Below are 19,274 nucleotides of genomic sequence, written 5' to 3' on the forward strand. Positions count from 1 at the left end.
TGTAAGAAGTGTCTATCAACTTATGGTATAGTTTGAATTAGACATAAACAAATTAACAGTGAGTTGAGAGTCTCTTAAGTGTCTACTTTACAGATCTCAGGCCTAAAATCCCTAAGAGCAAGACTATCATTAGTGCTGAAATGCATCACATTCCACTCTCATTTTACATATTCTTTCCTTTAGTGCTTGTGTTTAGATTACAGTTATGATGACCAGCTGTTAAAATGTCCATGACCTAGGGTGGCATAAGCTGACATGGAGCCAGTTTCTGTTTAGCAATGTTTAAACCTTTTTGATACAAATTACAGATCCCAGTCTGACCACCCTGTGCTTACATGACATGTTTAATACATGTAGATTGCCAACAGGAGACACACCACACCAACACATGATGTACTAAGCTATATTAATGTATTTGGAAACCATTTTATCTTAAGTGGTTCTTATTGAAATGTGTTAGTTGCAGTGCTAAATGGCTCAATGGTTTTGAGCTATTGAGATTTGCAGTGCTCCCTTTGGACAGACTCTCACAAAATTGGCGAAATTGGTTGTCAAGCTATGGTCAAAAGTGATTGAGGTGGTGATTGAACAAAGAGACAAACCACCCTATGGACACAAGCCTCTTATTCCATAAAAGCCATGTGGACTTACAAATGCTGGCAAGTTGCATGTGGATCATTGAAAGTGTGAAAAAAACAACCTGACAGCAGCATAGTCATAATTATATTGCCTGCTAGCAACCATGTTAGGAATTCTAGGCAAGTGATAGAAGAAAAATGTACCAGCAAAGGCATTCCACTTTAGACAACAGCTCTTGTAGTTTATGCTTTTTTTAAAGTACTAAATTATGATCATTGGAAAATAACTTACTTTCATGTGAAAGAGAGATGCCCTCAGTTGCCCCTGCATTAGTGTGTGTCTCCAACCTTTCTGGCTTCGCTGAAAGTCCCATCAGAGTCGCACCTACTGCATCCTTGCACTTTTGATCCTCGAGCCTCAATAGCACAAGCACTTCCTCAATTTTTTCCAGAAGTTCTGAGACTTGGCTTCTGTCCTCTCGATCCTTGTTGTTCAGAACGTGGTATCTGTTTCCACAGATTTCAACCATCTTTCGAAGGGGGTCGCCTTCACTCTCAATGTGCTGCTCTATGGTTGTGTCTCCTAGCCAGTCCCCATTGGTAAAGAGAACCAGGGTGCGACGCCACAGCTGCTTCCCAAGTATGGAGAGGCGTGCCACTGTGGCTTTAAATTCCACATTGCGAAATGAAGAACTGCAGTTGACAACTAAGAGGACGACACCACCCCCATGAGCATGAAGAGACAGTTCCTCAATTAAGTTATATTTCTCAAGCTTCACAGAATTCCTTGATGGAACTTTGATGACTGTTAGGTCTCTTCCACTCACGTTTCCCTTTTTTCCAACCAAATCGATGTCTTGGCCATCAACTTCAAACTCATCTCTGTTGAGGATTGTGTTTCCAGTGGAGCTCTTGCCAGATTGTCTTCCCCCTAGTAACGTGATCTTCAGGTCAATTGGAACTTTGACCATTTCTGAAAAAAAGAACCAACACAGATTGTAAACTTTAATCTGCACCTGCTGACCATCACAACATAATTACCACAGAAAAACCTTACTTATTCCATAAAAATATATATATCTATATTTTATTGCACATCCCGCTATTTGTGATAACTTCAGAAATGCTGCCATCTGTGTACATCTTGTAGGATGCACAAAGAGAGTAGCACATGGAATTTAAAAATCACTAGGTAACTCACCAACCAGTGATCTTAGCACCTTTCTTTGTTCCCCGGCTTTCATTGCTCTATCTTCTGCCCTTTCTTTATCGGCCCTCTTCCTTTCTTCTAGCTCAACAAAGGTCTTCTCATCTTTCTTGTAATGGTGACCACTGTTTCCTGCCAGCATTTCTGCAATCTTCTCCAGCATTACAGTGACTTGAAACCCATCTCCTTTGGTCTTGTTGTTGAACACATGATACCTGTTACCACATTTCTCAACAAGCCATTGTAGGGCTCTCCCTTCGGTCTCAATGTAATGTTCAATGGTTGTGTCTCCCAACCAGTCGCCAAAGCTGAATAAAACAATGGTGTGGCTCCACACTCGTTCACTGAGAAGTTCCAAATGTTCTTGTAAAGCTCTACCATACATATCAGTGAAGGCCTTGTCCACACGCACCACCAGAAGAAAGCCATGGGGACCAGAGGAACACAGATGCACACTCCGCATCAACTCCCGTTTCATTGACGCTGGGGAGTCTTGTGCAAAGTAGTTCATCCACCAACCAGGTGTGTCCACCAGGGTGACTTGCCTCCCTGCAACTCTGCATGTTTTGGTCACACAGTGGGCTGTTCGCCTCTTCTTGTCAAATTCCTCCTGTCCAGACATAATAGTACACCCCACAGAGCTTTTCCCAGATCCCCTTGCACCCACCAGCACAATGCTTAGTTCGTCCAAGGGCTTTGCCAGACCTGTCGGAAAAAGTTTTCAAGTGTAAAGGTTTTTGCACAGAAAGAAAGTTCTAACAATGGCACAGCTATTTGATTATGCATTCACATTAGATTCATTTTAGTTCTTATCACATCTGATTCATTGCTCATTAAATAGTCTGAAGGGCATACTTAATTGCTAAGACTCTTCTATGAGTAGTGTATCTTGAAGTTTGGTCAGTGATAAAATAAATATTTTTCAAGGTCATAACCCACTCACCACTGAGCCGGCGTCTTTGTGATTTCACTCTCATCAGTCGCTGTTGAGCCCTCAGAACCATTCCAGACCGGCTGTCCTCCACTTCCTGTAGAGTTTGTTGCTCCATCTCAAAATGATGCCCACCACTTCCTGCTATCATCTCGGCTATCTTCTCCAATAGATGAGCACTTTGTTTTATACCATGCTCACAGTTAATATCAAGGGCATGATACCTCTTGCCACATTTCTCAAGGATCCACTGTAGGGGTCTCCCTCCCCTTTTGATGTGGTCGTCAATAGCGATGTTATTTGAGTGTTCTCCTTTGGTGAACAGAACTGAAGTGTGGCCCCACACAGCCTCACCAAGAAGCTCCAGATGGTCTTGCACTGCCCTTCTTCGCTTCTCTGTGAAAGCTGAGTCTACTTTTATGACCAGAAGGAACATGTGTGGCCCAGGGTGGCTCAGTGTAATGCTACGGACTATCTCTCTTTTCACGAGCTCTGGGGAATCGCAAGCTTGGAAGTCACACCACCAGCCTGGGGTGTCAGTGACAATAATATGCTTGCCCAAAACCTCTGCATGTCTCCTCAGACACATAGTTCGCTCTCGTGTGACAAACTCTTCTGCGCATATGGCCATGTTTCCCACACAGCTTTTTCCAGAGTTTCTTCCTCCCAAAAGAACAATCCTCAGTTCTGAAAGCTGTTGTCCCAGCCCTGACAAATACAGAAAGTAAACATACTACTTTACCTACACAATACTTTTGAAAGACATCAAATTTGAAGCCTAATATCCCCCCTAATGTATATATATTTTATATTTAGTTTGTATTGAAGTGTAAATCATGGAATTCAGGGTCACAATATTTACTTAAGATTCTGCATTACAAGTACATTGAGCCAGGTTAAAATATTTACCACAGTTTTGCAGGTTAGAAATTGTCATCCGTAAGGTATTGATCATAATAAGGTGCAGCAAAAGCAAGATAAGGTTGGGCTGTGTCAACCAATAATCATTACCCGCAGAAAATGACACGTTGTTCCATATACATGGAAGGACATACTACACTTTACCTTTAACAGGCCTTAAAACAGTTTTGGGTTGTGATATGATAGAAAGGAGGATCACGCCTTTTGTTTTGGTTACGCTGTTGCACTGAAGGAAAATCTAGGCAGCCAATTTCTTGAAATCCCCAAAACTTTAAAGCTGTCCATCTCAAATGCTATTGTAAGCGTATCTACACACAACTTTTATGGATAATGTTAAGTAAAATAGGTACTAGTATTTCCATGTTTTCCTATAAGTTGACATCCTGCATATAGCTTCAGACCTTAGTCATTTGAATGAAAACCATAATGGTAAAAACAGAGTGACTTACCTTGCCCCAGTTTTTGTTTGGTAGCCATGTCCTGCCAGTAGAGTTGCCTTACCCTTGCTAGCAGTTTTAACTACTGTTTTTTTTATGTTCTCCTTGTCATATTCAGTTGTGCCAACACGAATGAGCACGGTCAATACATTGAAAAAATATGAAGTGCAAAGGTTTGGGTTTTATAGCTCACTACGGGCCACAGCTCTACGCCTTTGGTTAATATACCACTAGAGCCACACCAAAACTGTATTCTCCTTAACCGATAATTGTACTCTTATCTTGATGTAATTGCATTTTGAGACATAACTCAGGGTGTGTGTGTGGCTCACCGGACAGGTTAGTCATTATACAGCATTTCAGTAGGTCCTCCTCCTCTTATGTGTTTGTTGTTGCAACTGTAGCTAGGCACATCCCATGACTTTTCAACTCATCATCACAAGACATAATTACTTTTCTGATATAAATATGAAAATCTGCAGGGAACGTCACGACAACTAGGACATTGGAGGTGTGTCTTAATATCTGATCTTCATAAACGTGACCACACACTTTGTACAAGATGTGTCCTATTTTATACCATCTACATGAGGTTTAGATTAATACACAGGTATACAAGAAGACTATAATACAAATAATACTGTTTATAATTTGAACTTTTGTAATCAATATATAATAATATACAGTCTATATTCTTAATGTTAAATTTTATTTTTCCCCACCTGATGGCGCCAAATATGTATCGTAATAATCTTGGAGGGCCATCTCGGATGAAGTAAAAAGTAACTATTAGCATTGTGTAGTAGAAGTGCATGTTGCATTTGTTGCATATCATTACCTACTCATTCACACAATTTAACATGCTTGAGTCACTTCACTGATTGTTAGTTTCTTGTAAAAAAAAACTAAACCCATTGAGACTTTGTTGTTAATCATATTTTAATTCTAAAAACACTCATTGCATGCTTGTGATAGAAACTAGTTTAAAAAAAAAAAAATCAGAATGTTCTTTAGGGCAACATTCCCAGTCTGGTTAGATCTCTGATTGAGCTGAGGACCACATCTATGACCATCAATGTGATCTTCTGAGGTTTCTCTGGCGGGGGTACAGTGGTGCTCACCGGGGAAGCAAACGCTTCCTGGCGTTTGACATCTCTGGAGGCCACAGAGACAGACTGGAGTGCTGCCGACTGAGGTTTGGAGGCCGTTGGGGCAGGTCTTGAGGCAAGAGAAGCAGCAGAGGTCTGCTGGTTGCTACATGAAGATCTCAAGGCTGACCCCGAAGCCTCCCCAGAAGCTGCTCCAGACTGAGCTGTTGGGGCTTTGGTTGGCAAACAAAACGGCTTGCTCCTTGAGCCAGGCTTCATGTAGTTTCTAAACTTATTGGGGTCAGCCGTGTTGGCAGCCTGCACTGCCAAATTGTGGGTGATGGCGTAGACTGGCTTGGTGAACCCTACCCTCCATAGTTTGTCGTCATTTGTCAGGTCATTTTTGCACGTGTGCATCAGGTGGTCCAGCATGATGATGGTGACTTGACCGGTAAGGCGGGTGATCAGGAGTATATATTGGTCTAGGGTCCAGTCCTCCATCTTCAAGGGAAGATGCGGTTGTTGTCCCTGCCCTTTTTTGAGAATGAGGGTAATGCAAGATAAGTCCTCGCGATCAGCGATCAGCTCCATGAGCATAACCTCCACCATGTCAAACACTTTTTTCAGCATCTCCTCAGCCAACTGCTGGTCAAAGGCTTTCACCTCCTCCACTTGCATGGATGTGGTTGGGAGACGTTTCTGTACAATTGCTGATGTCTGCAGAAGAGTCAAGGCATGATGGCTATGTATTAGATAGTGATTGTTGGTCACAGAGGAAACATAGTAGCATAACTACCCACCTCTGTATATTTGTGTATCCCTAAACACATAATACGTTTATTACAAGTGTATATACTATCTACTGACTTATACTGAAAGTCATATCTCCCAAAATTGTTGGCAAATTTTAGATCACCGTAGGTGCCATCAAAATCTTCAGGCCTTTTCTTATCATCTTCCTCATTGCTGTGTTTTTCACGAGTTCAACTTCCTCTTCTGGTTTTGTCTCCTCCTGTGTCAGGCACTCAAAGGATTACAGGTCACTAGTACTAGCAGCCATTAAGCCCATCGGCCCAATATAGAAAATCTTGTTGCTACCACATTTTCTAAACCTGTGGCCTTAGTCAATGTTCAGTAGTTTGCCATTACCTACCTCTAAAACCTGTGTAGGAAAAGTCGATTGTTGAGAGGATGTTTCCTCAGGCATAGCTGCAGTCATGTAGGTCGTGCTTAAATGTAGGGCACTGTTCAGTCATTACAAGGACTTAAAATTAAATTAACAAGTTAGGTTCCTGTTCGGTATTCGTACCTGGTCTCCCCTGTTGCTTCTGCAGTAGCACCCGCAGTCTCCTTAACCAGTGTCTTCTTTACGTGTTTTGTCTTTTTGTGACAGTTAAAAAAAAAAAAAAAAAAAAAAAAACCTGTTAATATGGAAGCCACGTTTCGAGACATGAAACACAACGCACTTTTCTGCAGATATAAAACCTACTGCCAAGATTTAAAATGTCACAGAACCAAATGTGTCGCTTATTTACCTTTCGTCCTCTTCTTGCCATTTTTATCGTTACTAACGCTACGGATATGTCGCCACTTCAGAACACTAATTTAACATTCCAATGGCATCAGTATCTCGCGCACATAGATAACCATGATCGCAAGATGCGCTCAATATTTTACACATGTTGAAATTAAGTTCTGAAATGTAGGTTTAGAAGATTGTTAGAACTTCTCAACCGTTCGTTAATTAACACAGGACAATTACGGAAGAAATCGCTAAAAGTGTAAGTTTTATTCTAGCATCGAACGTATGAATTTCTATTCGCTATATTGTCTTGACACAGTCAACTCTCTAAAAGTGTAAGTTTAATTCTAGCATCGAACGTATACATTTCTATTCGCTATTGTCTTGACACAGTCAACTCTTTTGAAAGACATTTCCGGGCGAATTGGATGCAGGCTGTTTGAAAGCAAAGTAGCTGTGTATCAGCAAGTGAATTAGAAGTACACATTTAAAAGGCATTCCTGAATTACCCTTAAAGAAGAAGAATAGGGAGAAAACAACACTAATTGCAATCCAATAGTCATTTAATTCTGAAATTTCACATTTCTCGCAATGTCCTTTTACATAGTCTTTCCAACATGCGTAAACATGTGTCTCTTGAGGCGTGTGGAGGTGGAAAAGCATTTCTTACACTCCCCGCAGCTGTATGGCCTCTCGCCAGTGTGAGTCCGCAGGTGCATGGTGAGGTCCGAGGAACAGCGGAATCTGCGCTCGCACAGCGTGCAAGGGTAAGGGCGTTCGCCTGTGTGTATGCGCCGATGCAGGAGCAGCTCCCCGGACGTCAGGAAGGTCTTCTCACACTCAGGGCAGGGGTGCGGCCGCTCCCCTGTATGCATGAGGTTGTGGCGCACCAGCGATGTGGACTTTGCGAAAGTCTTGCTGCAGTGGGCACAGGAGAAGGGCCTCTCCCCCGTGTGGGTGTTGAGGTGCTCGGCCTGGGCTCGCTTCGTCTTAAAGCTTTTGGGGCAATGCGGGCATGGGTAGGGTCTCTCGTCTGTGTGGCTGCGGTGGTGCCTTGTCAGCTCGCCATGCGTCAGGAAGCTCTTGCCACATACGGAGCAAGGGAAGGGTCGCTCGCCTGAGTGGATGCGCAGGTGGCGCGTCAGCCCGGCCAGCTGTGTGAAGCTCTTGTCGCAGTAGGAGCATGGGAAGGGCCGCGTGCCGTTGTGGGTCAGCTGGTGGCGACTGAGGATCTGTGGCTGGGAGAAGGCCTTGCCACACACTGGGCAGGGGAATGGCCGTTCGCGGCTATGAATCTGCTGATGCTTCTTCAGCAGCCACCAGTGAGTGAAGCACTTGCCGCACTCTTCGCACGGGAAGGGTCTCTCCCCTGTGTGCTTCATCTGGTGCCGCCGCATGTCTGACGGGCGGCTGTAGGACTTGTCGCACTGCATGCACTTATACTGTCGCTTAACCACGTGGGTCTGCCGGTGCTGTAGCCGTTCCAGGATGGTGTCAAAACTCGCACCGCACTTCTGGCACTTGTACTTACCCTTTGGGTTGGCTTGCCCTGTTGCATCCAGTTCTATGGGTTCCAGTGGTTCCCCGGAGCTCATGCCACATGGCGTTCTCTCATAGTGAAGCTTGAGCAGGCCAAACTGGGTGAAGCCCTTGCTGCACTGCGGGCACACGTAAGGTCGTTCGCCGGTGTGAATGCGCTGGTGCCGCGTCAAGTCCCAGGAGTTCTTGAAGCCCTTGTTGCACTCCTGACAGGTGTAGGGCCGCTCGCCGGTGTGAATGCGTTGGTGACGTGTTACATCGGAAGAGCGCGTGAAGCTTTTTCCGCACTGGGGGCATGGGTGGACCCCAGTGGGTGCCACTTCTGTTTCAGCGTGGATGGGAAAGGGCTGGGGGAACTCGACCCGTTGGAAAGTCCTCCTTGGTAAGGGTCTTTCAGCAGCCTTTTGCAGCTTGGTATATTCCTCCGGGTGACTTTTCTCAATGTGCTGAATTAGGAAGGACTCCTGCATGTGAAAGAAAGGGCACTGCGAGCAGGCAAAGACCTGAGAGGACATCTCCACAGTGCAACCTTAAGAAACAAAAAGGAAACAGGCAATGAGTACTGCCTGTACAAATTGCTGGACAGACATTAGAAACATTTTCTAGTGCCATTATTGCATGGTACATACAAGCAAAGGTCACTCCAAAGTCCATTTAAATATGTTTTAATGCTGTGAGAAACACCATTTATTAAGTTAAGTAAAAAAATCACTAATACATACACATGTGAAATCTAAATTCTAAAGCATGCTGTTATTCACTACAAGTTGGCTGTTTACCTTTCTAAGGTGGCAAACATTATTTATTGTACATCATGTAATACCAGGAAAATAAACCATCAAATCTTTAATTACAATCATCAGTAAAACTTGAACTATGGGATATCTGCAGAAATATATCTGTAGTCTGCAACTCTGGGGAATATTCAAGCACATTTAAACCTTTCCTTCAGGGCTCAAAATGTGTTAGGTTTACCTTGTACCCCAACGTTCTCAAGGCTTTGGTGATGCTGGAGGAGAGTTTTCAAGTCATCTGGCTGAGAGAGGGACTCTACACATTCATCCAACACAGAGGGGGCAGAGCTAAGCCAAGAGACCGTCTAAAACAAAGCATAACAGAACACACATAAATGAATATGCTCAGTAAATAAATATATTTGTGTTGAACCTAGCTTTGACAGTTTTTGAGAAATACCTGTCCAAGATCAGGCACTGGTAGCAGCTTCTCTAATCTGGAGAGGAACTCCCACACCAGAAGCTGCAGGTCTGTGTCATATTTATTGCCATAATCCACTGGGAACACCACCTGTACAACAGGTAAAAAGTGAAAGTGTCTGACCAAACTGTGTTCTTATTTAGTAGTCACATTAGAACCAAACTGCTTTAGAATCGCTTGGTTCAAGTGGATGACATTTTACATTCAAATTAATCTATGGGCTGTATTTTAAAACCTGCCTTGTAGTGATTAAAAGCAGACTTTAGAGTCATTGTCATTGACGTAATCAAACACACTCAAACAATATTAGCATGTTAAGACTGAAAGATATGGACCAATATTTTTTGGTGAAGGTCAAGGTAATGGGCTCTTCATCAAATAATCAGATTAATTACATGACAGGAGGATATTATTTGACATTTTAAGTAAAATAGTAAGAGGCTGGGTAAACTAGCCCACCTGAAAGAAGTGCTCCCTCTCAGCTGTGTCTTTCAGCAGGGTCTGAACCAGCTCCAGGAAGATGGTCTCTTCTGCATCCACCTGAGCATCTCCACTCTGAAAAGGTGCAATCCAGAATTCAGCACAAAAGCATGCACAAGCATGTCATGTGTTTCATTTTAAAAGGCAACTATTAATTAAAAAAACAGACCTACCCCTGCAAGCCCTGGAGGTCTAATGCGATCCAACAAGGACTGGATTGCCTCTGAATTAGCAGCAAAATCACAACGGCACAACTCAAGGATCAACTGAGTTAAATGGACAAGGGAAAAAAGCAGTCAGTGACCATGTCACTCTCTTGTGTTCTTCATAGCCTACATGAATATCAAACTGTTACACTGCAGTTCATTAAACTCACCCTTGCTCGTAGGCCAAGTAGCAGTTGGGCTCTCTGTTTGCAAGTGATAAGATCCGGGACTGTCTCTGTCACCAAACTGACAAATTCCTCCAGCTTTCCATAATCCATGATGTCTCTTCTCTGTGCCACCTGCCACATAGCAGCAGAGACGAGCCGCAGTGGCGGGATCAGGAGACGCAGCGAAGACAGAGGGAGGAATATATCTGCAGACAGAGACATACCTGAGGAGGAGCCCCTCATACAAAGATATCTCCAGTCTCTGTGAGATTACAGTTACAGTGACTGCAATGCAGTTTAGTGGCTCAGACTTGACCATCCTTTAATCGTAAAATCTTGAGTCTTTTCTATCATGTGGGGCTCCTGAACATCCGTCCAGTACAATATTTCATGAAATTCCCACCCTGACAACTTCAGGTGTATAACAGCTTCTTCACCCATATTTGATTTGCTTACCAACTATTAAAAGGCTGTTGCAAGCTGTGTTTTAACCAGCTGTTTTCTGCCAAAAGACCGTGCAGACCTCAAGTTTACAATTATAAACACCTTACGTCCAGTTTGCAAAAAGATGCAACTTCAGAACTATATTTAACTTTCCGCTAAGCATTTTGCTGTCCTTTCCAATCTAGAATTGAAGTTGGCTAATGATACCTGCAAGCTAGCTGTACACTGTGTAATTGCACTTTCTGATTTGACTTACTTGACGACTCTTCGATGCATGTTTCCATTATAGTGGGAACACGGTAATTTATCACTTATCATTAGTGTCTACAATAGTTTATGGTGTAGAAATTGGACAAGAGTACCCTTTCCCTTTACACCATTGCTATCTTGAAAATGATTTCCTGCGCATTCTGTCCATTCCGTGATTGCTGTGGACGTCTCGAATGATGTCATGACGTAGATTTCCACACCCAAGAGGGATTTGTAGTTTTTAATGTTTCAGAAGGCGTGTTTAGAGTAAGATTACAACGTTGTCGCCGGTCGTCCATGATGTAGTCAAAAGGAATATATATTTTAAATTATCTCAGAACATTTCCAATGTACGATAAGTATCCTTGAAATTCTTCACTGATAACTGAAGTTTTCTGAACTACTACTCCCAGGATTCACCTCGATCAGCAACAATCTTTGGCACCAGTTAGCAAACCTAGCGTACTTGAGCTAGTTAGGTTATTAGTTGATGTTTTAATTCCACGGATTTCCTTTCTTTGCCTTGTTACTGCTGAGGATTCGCAAAAATGGAGCGGGGACTCTCATCTGAGAATGATGATTCAGGTGTTTGATTTTTCCTTTTCAGTCACATGCTTGTCTAGTGAGCCTATTTTGCAGCCTTAACCGAAGCTACCTATGGTCAGGATGAGACTGCTATCCACCTAAGTTAGCTAATGTGCTGCATTTAACAGTCCTTTAAACAACATTTTCAAGTTACTTTCTGCGTAGTGTACTCTCAATGGTAATCAAAAGTGAAGGTCACCGTGTCAGACGCTTGAAATGCGAGTAGGAAAGAATATCAGTGAAACACATAAACATGTGCAGGTGTTGCCTATACTTCCCATACTTGAAGCGGATCAATGCTGCGCAGATTGCTAGCATGATTACTGTGTTGTTGGCTGAACAGTTTATACAGAGATAAATGCTATTCCATTTAACTGCATTATCATACAATGATATTGCGTGTGAAATTTCGACAGGTCCTCAGCGAGTTAACGGTGAAAAGCATACCTATCACACATAATGGTAAAAAGGTGTAATCTACAGGTAACCTACGGCTGAAATGTTTGCTACAGCCAAGTTCATGATTGCACGATTTCATACTTTGTTGTGTTCAGTAATTGTCATACAAACAACAGCTCAGGCATCTTCATGTTTTTTCTTTTGGCAGCTCCCTCCCTCCCCCTGTCCTCCTTGCGCCTACTGGTTCCACCATTGAGGTTGATGACTGCATTATTGTGGCAAGTAGTCCAGCAGAAAAAATGTATGCACTACGACGAGCTTGATGAATTTGTGACCATGGTTACGGAGTTGGCTCCAGAGCTGCTCAGTCACAGGGAGAAAATACAACTTCTTTTGGGACTACGTGCCAGGGTGAGCAAGTTTTTTTTTTTATGCCTAATGGCTCTTTGTTGATATTTTTGTTGTTACTAATCATTCTGTCAGTTTAATTTACATGCTTGTGTTTTAGGCTCTTTTAGAGTTATGCCGTGGACCAGTAGATGGACCAACAGTCCAGCACTACTTGGACAGAATGAAAACTTGCTGCCTTCCCTCTGGACTGTCTTTGGTATGTAGTGGTGTTATGACATGGAACATAGCTTGTGAATGGGAAAAATATGGCATGCTTTACATAATGTTTTTGAAAATGTTGTTGTTTTAAATAATGATATGATTCTGACCTAACACTGTGCTCCATTTTTGTCTTAGATGAAAGATTCAGATATTGAGGCATCTATGGCTAATTTTGAGAACCTCATTTATGCTTTATTGAAAGATCCTGTTGAGAAAGCATATTTTTTCCAGGTTAGATGAATTCAATTTAAGTTATTAATTTATGTTTTCGGTAAAAGTATAACATAGAATTTACTTTTAATAATTAAAATGAGATCTCCATTCTTAGGAGGTATATCCAGTGGAATATGGACCAAAGTATGACACTGCAGTTAAGGAACTGATGTGGGAGTTACTTTCAAGACTTGAACAATGGATGCCTGTACCAGACATGGAACAGGTAGATAAAAAGGCGTTACATTGTATTCATTGTAATTTCATAGCTGCTGTTATTCATTCAATACATTTTGCTCTTACAATTGTTTATTTTCTTGCTACAGATATTTCTTGATCCAGATATATCTAGATGTACTGGATGTCGTTTGGACTGAATGAAGACCTTTCTCTTTTACAGATTGTTTCCTGGCTCACTGCTGTTCCTGCTTTTTTTGAGAAATGTGTGCAGCTTGGGACAAAGGACTTGAAGGTTCTGCTGCAGCACTGTCCAAGTCGCAGTCACTTGAACCCTGGTTAGTTGATGAAGCACACCACTGTGCCTTTACATATATCAGCATTTACTAATGATAGTCTCTTGATTGAACCCTGGTCAGTTGATGAAGCACACCACTGCGCCTTTACATATATCGGCATTTACTAATGATAGTCTCTTGATTCACTTACCCCTTTTTTTTGTTTATCAGCAACTTCCACTTCCCCAAAGGGAGACTGCATCCTGAGTTCCCTTGCCACTCCTCCCCCCTCCATCAAGGTCGTCATGGCCACAGAGCCTGTGACCTATCACCTCCAGTCGGAATCGGCCTGTGTGGGCATACTGAGCCCTGACGTTGTGACCGAAACCATCATCGTGACAGAGTACACAGAGGTGGAGCTAAGGACAAGCGAAGAAGGCGATGCTGTCACCGTAGAAGAGGATCAGGCTAATGTTGTTCAGTTGATCAATGAGGATATTGAGGTAAAGATGGAGAGCAGTGGCCCATTGGAGGAGAGGGCTGTTCTTGTGGAGCCAAGGAGCGAGGAGATGGTGACTGTTTTGGAAGAGCCACTGCATTTAGCAGAGTCAGTGAACAGCCAATTTAAGGAAGCAATTGTGACTATTTCCCAGGAGACACTGCAGTCCCAATCTGTACATGATAGAACAGTGGTGGATTCGTTGCAGGATGTGTCAGTAAAGTGGGAGTCGATTCCAGAAGCAGTGGTCGTCGAGGGGGGCATTGCTCCAAAGAGCATAGGTTCTTCTGGCGTGATGGATGTTGATATCAAGGGCAATGCATCTTGCAGTGGACAACATGATGATCTTGTTGTTGAGAATTTGGCAACTTCAGGCAAAGATGGAGAGGAGAACAACGTCAGCAACGTTATCAAGTGCAGTCAGGAAGATAGCCAAGCAGGACCTTCAGTGTCTCCACCTCAAGAGGAAATATTGCCATCGCAGAAAGAGGACCCTATTGCTGTCAGGGAACTATCCACAGATATCTCGAATCCTGAGGTCACAGAAGGTTGTCAAACTGTGATGCCACGTCGTGGCCCTGGGAGACCAAGAAAGGGCGAGAAGAAGAAGACTCCAGTCAGCACTCCAAGACGAAGGGGTAGACCGCCTATTGCAAAGAAGGAGAATGAGGACATTGCAGTGGTCATCCCTTTGTCTTCTGAGAACAAGTAGGAGTTGGGGGTGGACGGGTTTTGTTGAAAATATGTCTAAGTGTTTGTTTTCATCATCTGTAACATGTGCATTTATATTTTAGGAATGGCAAAAAAGCCCTAAATACACCTTCAGAGACAGACATAAAGGAAGACATGGCAGGTATAAAGCATCGTTATGTATTTGATTTTTCCTCTGTAGTTTGTCATGAAAACCACACTTGTTCACACACAAAAAGCATGCACGCACACAGACTCACAAAATACAACCAGTAATACTTGCACTGCTCATGCATGAGTCCACAGACTGTGAAGGGATGGAAGTGTAATATTCCCAATGATGGTAACCGTGCATATGTAAACACTGACTGCTGATGGTTAGTCAGCTGCTTTACTCTGTGCCGAGTCTATTTTTAACTTTCTAACGTATGTTTATAATGATATTATGATGCAATGTTCATCCGTCCTGTCTTTGGTTTCACTTGGCTGTAATGGTCTCTTTTAACTCTCTCTCTTTCTATAAAGGGGAAGGGCATCTCCAGGAGAACAATCAGAATTATCATGCAGACCAGCTGAACAAGGTCACGGACCCCAAACAGAATGGCACAGACATTTCCAAGCCCTCTGCTGGTCCCTACCGAACACGGAGGTCATCCTCGTCCTCCTCCACCTCCTCCTCACTGTTATCCTCCAAGGATCCATCTGTGAAAAGCCCCCACTACCGCTACAAGTGTGACACCTGCGGTAAGACCTTCACGCGCTCGTCAGACGTACGCCGGCACCAGCTGATCCACACGGGGGAGCGTCCCTTCCACTGCTCCCACTGCGAGAAGACCTTCCAGCACGCTTGGGACCTCACCAAGCACCAGCGCAAGACCCACGGTGAGTGCATCTTCCGCTGCCAGACGTGCAGCTCCGACTTCCACAACCTGCGCATGCTGGCGGCCCACCACAAGAAGAGCCACGAGGGGCCCATGCCACACACGTGCTCCATCTGCGGCGAGAGCTTCCCCACGCCGGTAACCCTGATCGAGCACCGGAAGACGCACGGTGACAAGCTCGAGTACAAGTGTCAGCAGTGTGGCGAGGGCTTCGACACCCTGCTGGAGCGCTCCAAGCACCGGCAGACGCACATGGGTAAGCGGCAGTTCAAGTGCCCGCAGTGCGACAAGACGTACACGCGGCGGGCTGACGTAAAACGGCACCAGCTGACCCACACCGGTGAGCGGCCGCACCAGTGCGCCCAGTGTGGCCGCTGCTTTGGCCTCAACTCTGCTCTCAAGAAGCACCAGGTGGTACACACCGGGGAGAGACCCTTCAAGTGCGAACACTGCCCCAAGCGCTTCACCTTGGTGTCTATCCTGGAACGCCATCAGCGCATGCACACGGGCGAAAGGCCCTTCCTATGCTCGCAGTGCGGCAAGCGCTTCCTCTCCCTGGGCGAGCTCTCCAAGCACTACAAGTCCCACACCGACGACAGGCCATACCCGTGCACGCTGTGCAACAAGCGTCTCAAGTCCAAGCGGGCACTCCAGGAACACATCCTGGCGCACAGTGGCGAGCGGCCGTACCCCTGTTCGTACTGCGGCAAGCGGTTCACCAAGCCTTTCGCCCTGACCCGCCACCATCTTATGCACACGGGCGAGAGGCCGTTCACGTGCTCCCACTGCGACAAGACCTTCCTGACCTCGGCTGAGGTGGCACTGCACGAGCGGGTGCACACTGGCGAACGCCCGTACGCCTGCCCAGAATGCCCCATGAAGTTCCGCAGCTCGTCCGAGCTTGCGAGGCACAAGCGTAACCACACCGGGGAACGGCCCCATGCCTGTGGGATCTGCCCCAAAGCGTTCTCTACTGTGGCCAAACTTAACAAACACACGCTGACCCACGCGAGAGACAAAGCTATTACGGGTGTGAGCTTGCCTGACAATCCAGAGGGACTGCACCAGGCTGCCAGCATAGTGGGGGAGCACAGGGTTGTCCTGACGGTAACAACAACCCAGAATGAAGTTGATATGTGACCGTGCCGTCACTGTGTGTGAATTTTTATTTTTTATTTGACACTCCACACACTGTAATACAGATGTAAAATTCAGATGTGTTTGTGCTGAGTTGTTTGTACGGATGTAAAATTTGTAATATTTTTTTAATACAGACTATATAATGATGCATACAGAGAGGGCGTCAACAATTATTCATACCTTAAAACTCATAATAATGAAATATGTAATGCACTGCATATTCTCAGTGGCCCTAAATGAACAAATAATTGAATTTTATATTCAAAGTACCAAAAGCATTAGAATGAAAAGCATTATTTTGACAGATTCATTCTGTAAAAAGATGATTTATAAGCTTGCAAAGCGGATGCATTTTGTCTATGTGGAAAACAATATACATGATTGATTTATGAAGTATCTGTTGTTGTTTGTTTGTTTTTAGTTTCAAGAAGTACTAATAGTAATTCCAGTGTTGTGTAGGCTACAATGTCTAACTCCTTTATCCCACTACCTTTGGCCAAAGTAGGTCCCTGTTCCTTTATTTCCTTCAAACTGCAAGAGTGGCTGGACTGTCCTGGAGGAGGGTGCATTTTCTAATGAGACAATCACAATTATGGCTTCATATGAAGTAGAGCGGCTATTTGAAGTTAATTAATTGAATTCCCGTGAAAACTGTCAAGATTAAAGTGAGTAGGGCATAGTTATAGTGGACAGCAAAAATGGCCGAAACATCAAAAGAAAACGTCATTTAACAGTTTTTTTTCTAATTCCACAATGGTCGAATGATTCTGAATGGTACCTATGGTAACAAGAAGTTCAGAGCGTTTCTAACACTTTCTCATCTGGAAGGGCAATAAAGCAAGACTAAAAGGACTGCAAATGATTCCGGGAACAAAATTCACGAAAAGGTCAGTCATCACAGCAATTGGTAATTATTATGCAAATAATTGGAATAAAATGTGTATTTCAGCGCTATTTCTTCATAAAATTGCCCAAAATGGCTTGTGTTTTTATCACCAAAAGAAACACGGACATTTTAATAAACAAACAGCCCGTTTTGATCATCTCTGCAGGAGAAAATATGTTAATTTATGTTATTAACCTTGTGGCAACTTCAAATCTATTTTAATTAAGCAAAGGTTAATTTGCTGCAAAGCAATAATTGCCTTTTTTGTGTTGAAAACTCACTCACGTGCTTCCTTGAATCAACTTCCGTTGCATAATGAAAAGTGGAAAGTCGTAAGCAATTCAAAAGGCATAGGCTACCTACTGGGTCCTTCGCTGCTTGTCATGCTGAAGGCATTCTAAGGACTTTACATGAGAAGGCGTATTGTAGATGTTTTCCTTTTTGATACATGATATCTCGGACGATCTTAAACAGTCTTGGTATATTAAGGTGACAGTATGCAACACATTATTTTTTGAAACATGTTTTTTTATAAGCAACTAGTAGCCTATTGGTATCATCTTCAAAATAATTTTCATATGATAGAACAACAGATAAACACACCCGTCGTTTCCAACTCGCCGCCTATGCACTGTGCTGGTCTGTGGTCCGGGTCCACCCCGCCAAAATGGCTTTCACAGCACGGCAACTAGCCTATATCGCCAAAAAACATTTAACATGCTTGGGAGCCTTTTAGCTGTGGTACTGTGCTTTTCTTTGTCTATGTTTTAGAATGCCTTAGATGTAGGTAGATTGATAGTTACAAAAAAAAAAATAGGCGTTGACAACTGTCGATTTGGTCAGATGCATCGTACATTGTTTTATATTTAAATACATCTGTTTTGCCTGAGTTGAACTGAGGGCCAAGAGATGCCTTATAACAGCACAAACCACCTGTACTTAGTCTATCTTGCTTCCCTCCAGTCCAACATGTGTCCTGTGTTCTCCCTTGAGCATGTGCCAACCTCTGCGCATCTGATGGTAGCTCCCCCCACTCCAACTGCACAACCTTATCAGGCTGGTGTCCAGCTAAAGTCAGGTGAGTAGCTCTCAACAGACAGCCACATGGAGGAGTTTGTCACACTCCATTTTCGAGGTCACTTGGAGTACTTTCATTTTACATTTGAGTCAACAACACAAACATTTGCATCAACCACACCAAAAAAAGCACAAAAGACAATGAATTGATTTTATGATCAGTGTGGAGTGTTGTACCCAATATATATCGCTCCTAATATTTTGGTTACACTACCTTTCTTACCTGACCTACTTTTTGCCTGAATGTCTACATTCACATCCATTATTGGGTTAAATTCAGTTTTGAATCATAAATGATGGGTTATAGATTATGTATAAACTGCAGTCATACAGAGCAAAAATCACGAGTTCACATTTACCTTACATTTTATATGTGTGCAACATTACAACGATTGTAGTCCACACAATGAAAATCATTTATTGCTCTCTTCTGTTGTACTCCTGTGGATATCAGCAGATACGTCCTTTCCCCATGATCAGTATCAGTGTATAACCTCAGTCTGCTCTGCTTGTATTAAACTGCTTGTGTGCCCTTGTGTTTGGGCACTTAAGGGCCATGTCCAAAGGTCAGTGCCAGTCAGAGGCCCACAGGCCAGGAAAGAGGAGAGGGGACCAGCGTCTGCGTCCAGACCCAGGCCCTGCCATGCAACTCCTCCATCTCCGCTGAGCAGTTCAAACACCTGCTCCAGTCTCTGCTGCCCTCTCTCTCCCCACCCCAGTACAATGCTCTCATGGCTAAGGTGAGTGAGTAGCCCCTGTGCAATCCCTGTAAAATGTAAGGTTTTGTTCCAATACATTATTTAAGCCAGGATGGATGTGGCAATTATTTTGGCAATACATGACTTGTTGTTTA

At 43.6% G+C, this 19,274-nt stretch overlaps 3 protein-coding genes across 3 annotated transcripts; 2 read left to right on the top strand and 1 right to left on the bottom strand.

Annotated features, from left to right (window-relative positions):
- Positions 1-7,283: 7,283 nt before the first annotated feature.
- On the bottom strand, positions 7,284-11,131 carry LOC308374957 (uncharacterized protein; the record flags this gene model as incomplete). Its single annotated transcript, XM_080850959.1, has 7 exons — positions 10,992-11,131; positions 10,295-10,497; positions 10,092-10,184; positions 9,898-9,993; positions 9,418-9,528; positions 9,199-9,322; positions 7,284-8,752 (listed from the first exon to the last, which is right to left on the bottom strand). Exons 1-7 carry the CDS (start codon positions 11,017-11,019, stop codon positions 7,284-7,286), a joined length of 2,124 nt encoding a protein of 707 aa, XP_080707085.1. The 5' UTR covers positions 11,020-11,131.
- A 1,415-nt stretch (positions 11,132-12,546) lies between these two features.
- Positions 12,547-14,310, top strand: LOC308375505 (uncharacterized protein; the record flags this gene model as incomplete). The annotated part of the gene is made up of 6 exons (XM_080851674.1): positions 12,547-12,575; positions 12,716-12,811; positions 12,909-13,019; positions 13,194-13,308; positions 13,480-14,144; positions 14,269-14,310. Exons 2-6 carry the CDS (start codon positions 12,716-12,718, stop codon positions 14,308-14,310), a joined length of 1,029 nt encoding a protein of 342 aa, XP_080707800.1. The 5' UTR covers positions 12,547-12,575.
- On the top strand, positions 14,270-16,611 carry LOC308375007 (uncharacterized protein). The gene is made up of 3 exons (XM_080851026.1): positions 14,270-14,455; positions 14,542-14,600; positions 14,963-16,611. Exons 1-3 carry the CDS (start codon positions 14,310-14,312, stop codon positions 16,456-16,458), a joined length of 1,701 nt encoding a protein of 566 aa, XP_080707152.1. The 5' UTR covers positions 14,270-14,309; the 3' UTR covers positions 16,459-16,611.
- Positions 16,612-19,274: the final 2,663 nt, after the last annotated feature.

This window comes from Sprattus sprattus, assembly GCF_963457725.1.
Source record: "Sprattus sprattus genome assembly, chromosome: 14".
NCBI classification, from domain to species: domain Eukaryota; kingdom Metazoa; phylum Chordata; class Actinopteri; order Clupeiformes; family Clupeidae; genus Sprattus; species Sprattus sprattus.

What these genes read in the sequence shown, in the direction of transcription:
- LOC308375007 (XM_080851026.1), top strand. Translation starts at nt 14,310, where the DNA reads ATGCCACGTCGTGGCCCTGGGAGACCAAGAAAGGGCGAGAAGAAGAAG. An exon ending in CCTTTGTCTTCTGAGAACAA is followed by an intron (nt 14,456 to 14,541) that starts GTAGGAGTTGGG and finishes TTTATATTTTAG; the next exon opens with GAATGGCAAAAAAGCCCTAA. An exon ending in CATAAAGGAAGACATGGCAG is followed by an intron (nt 14,601 to 14,962) that starts GTATAAAGCATC and finishes CTTTCTATAAAG; the next exon opens with GGGAAGGGCATCTCCAGGAG.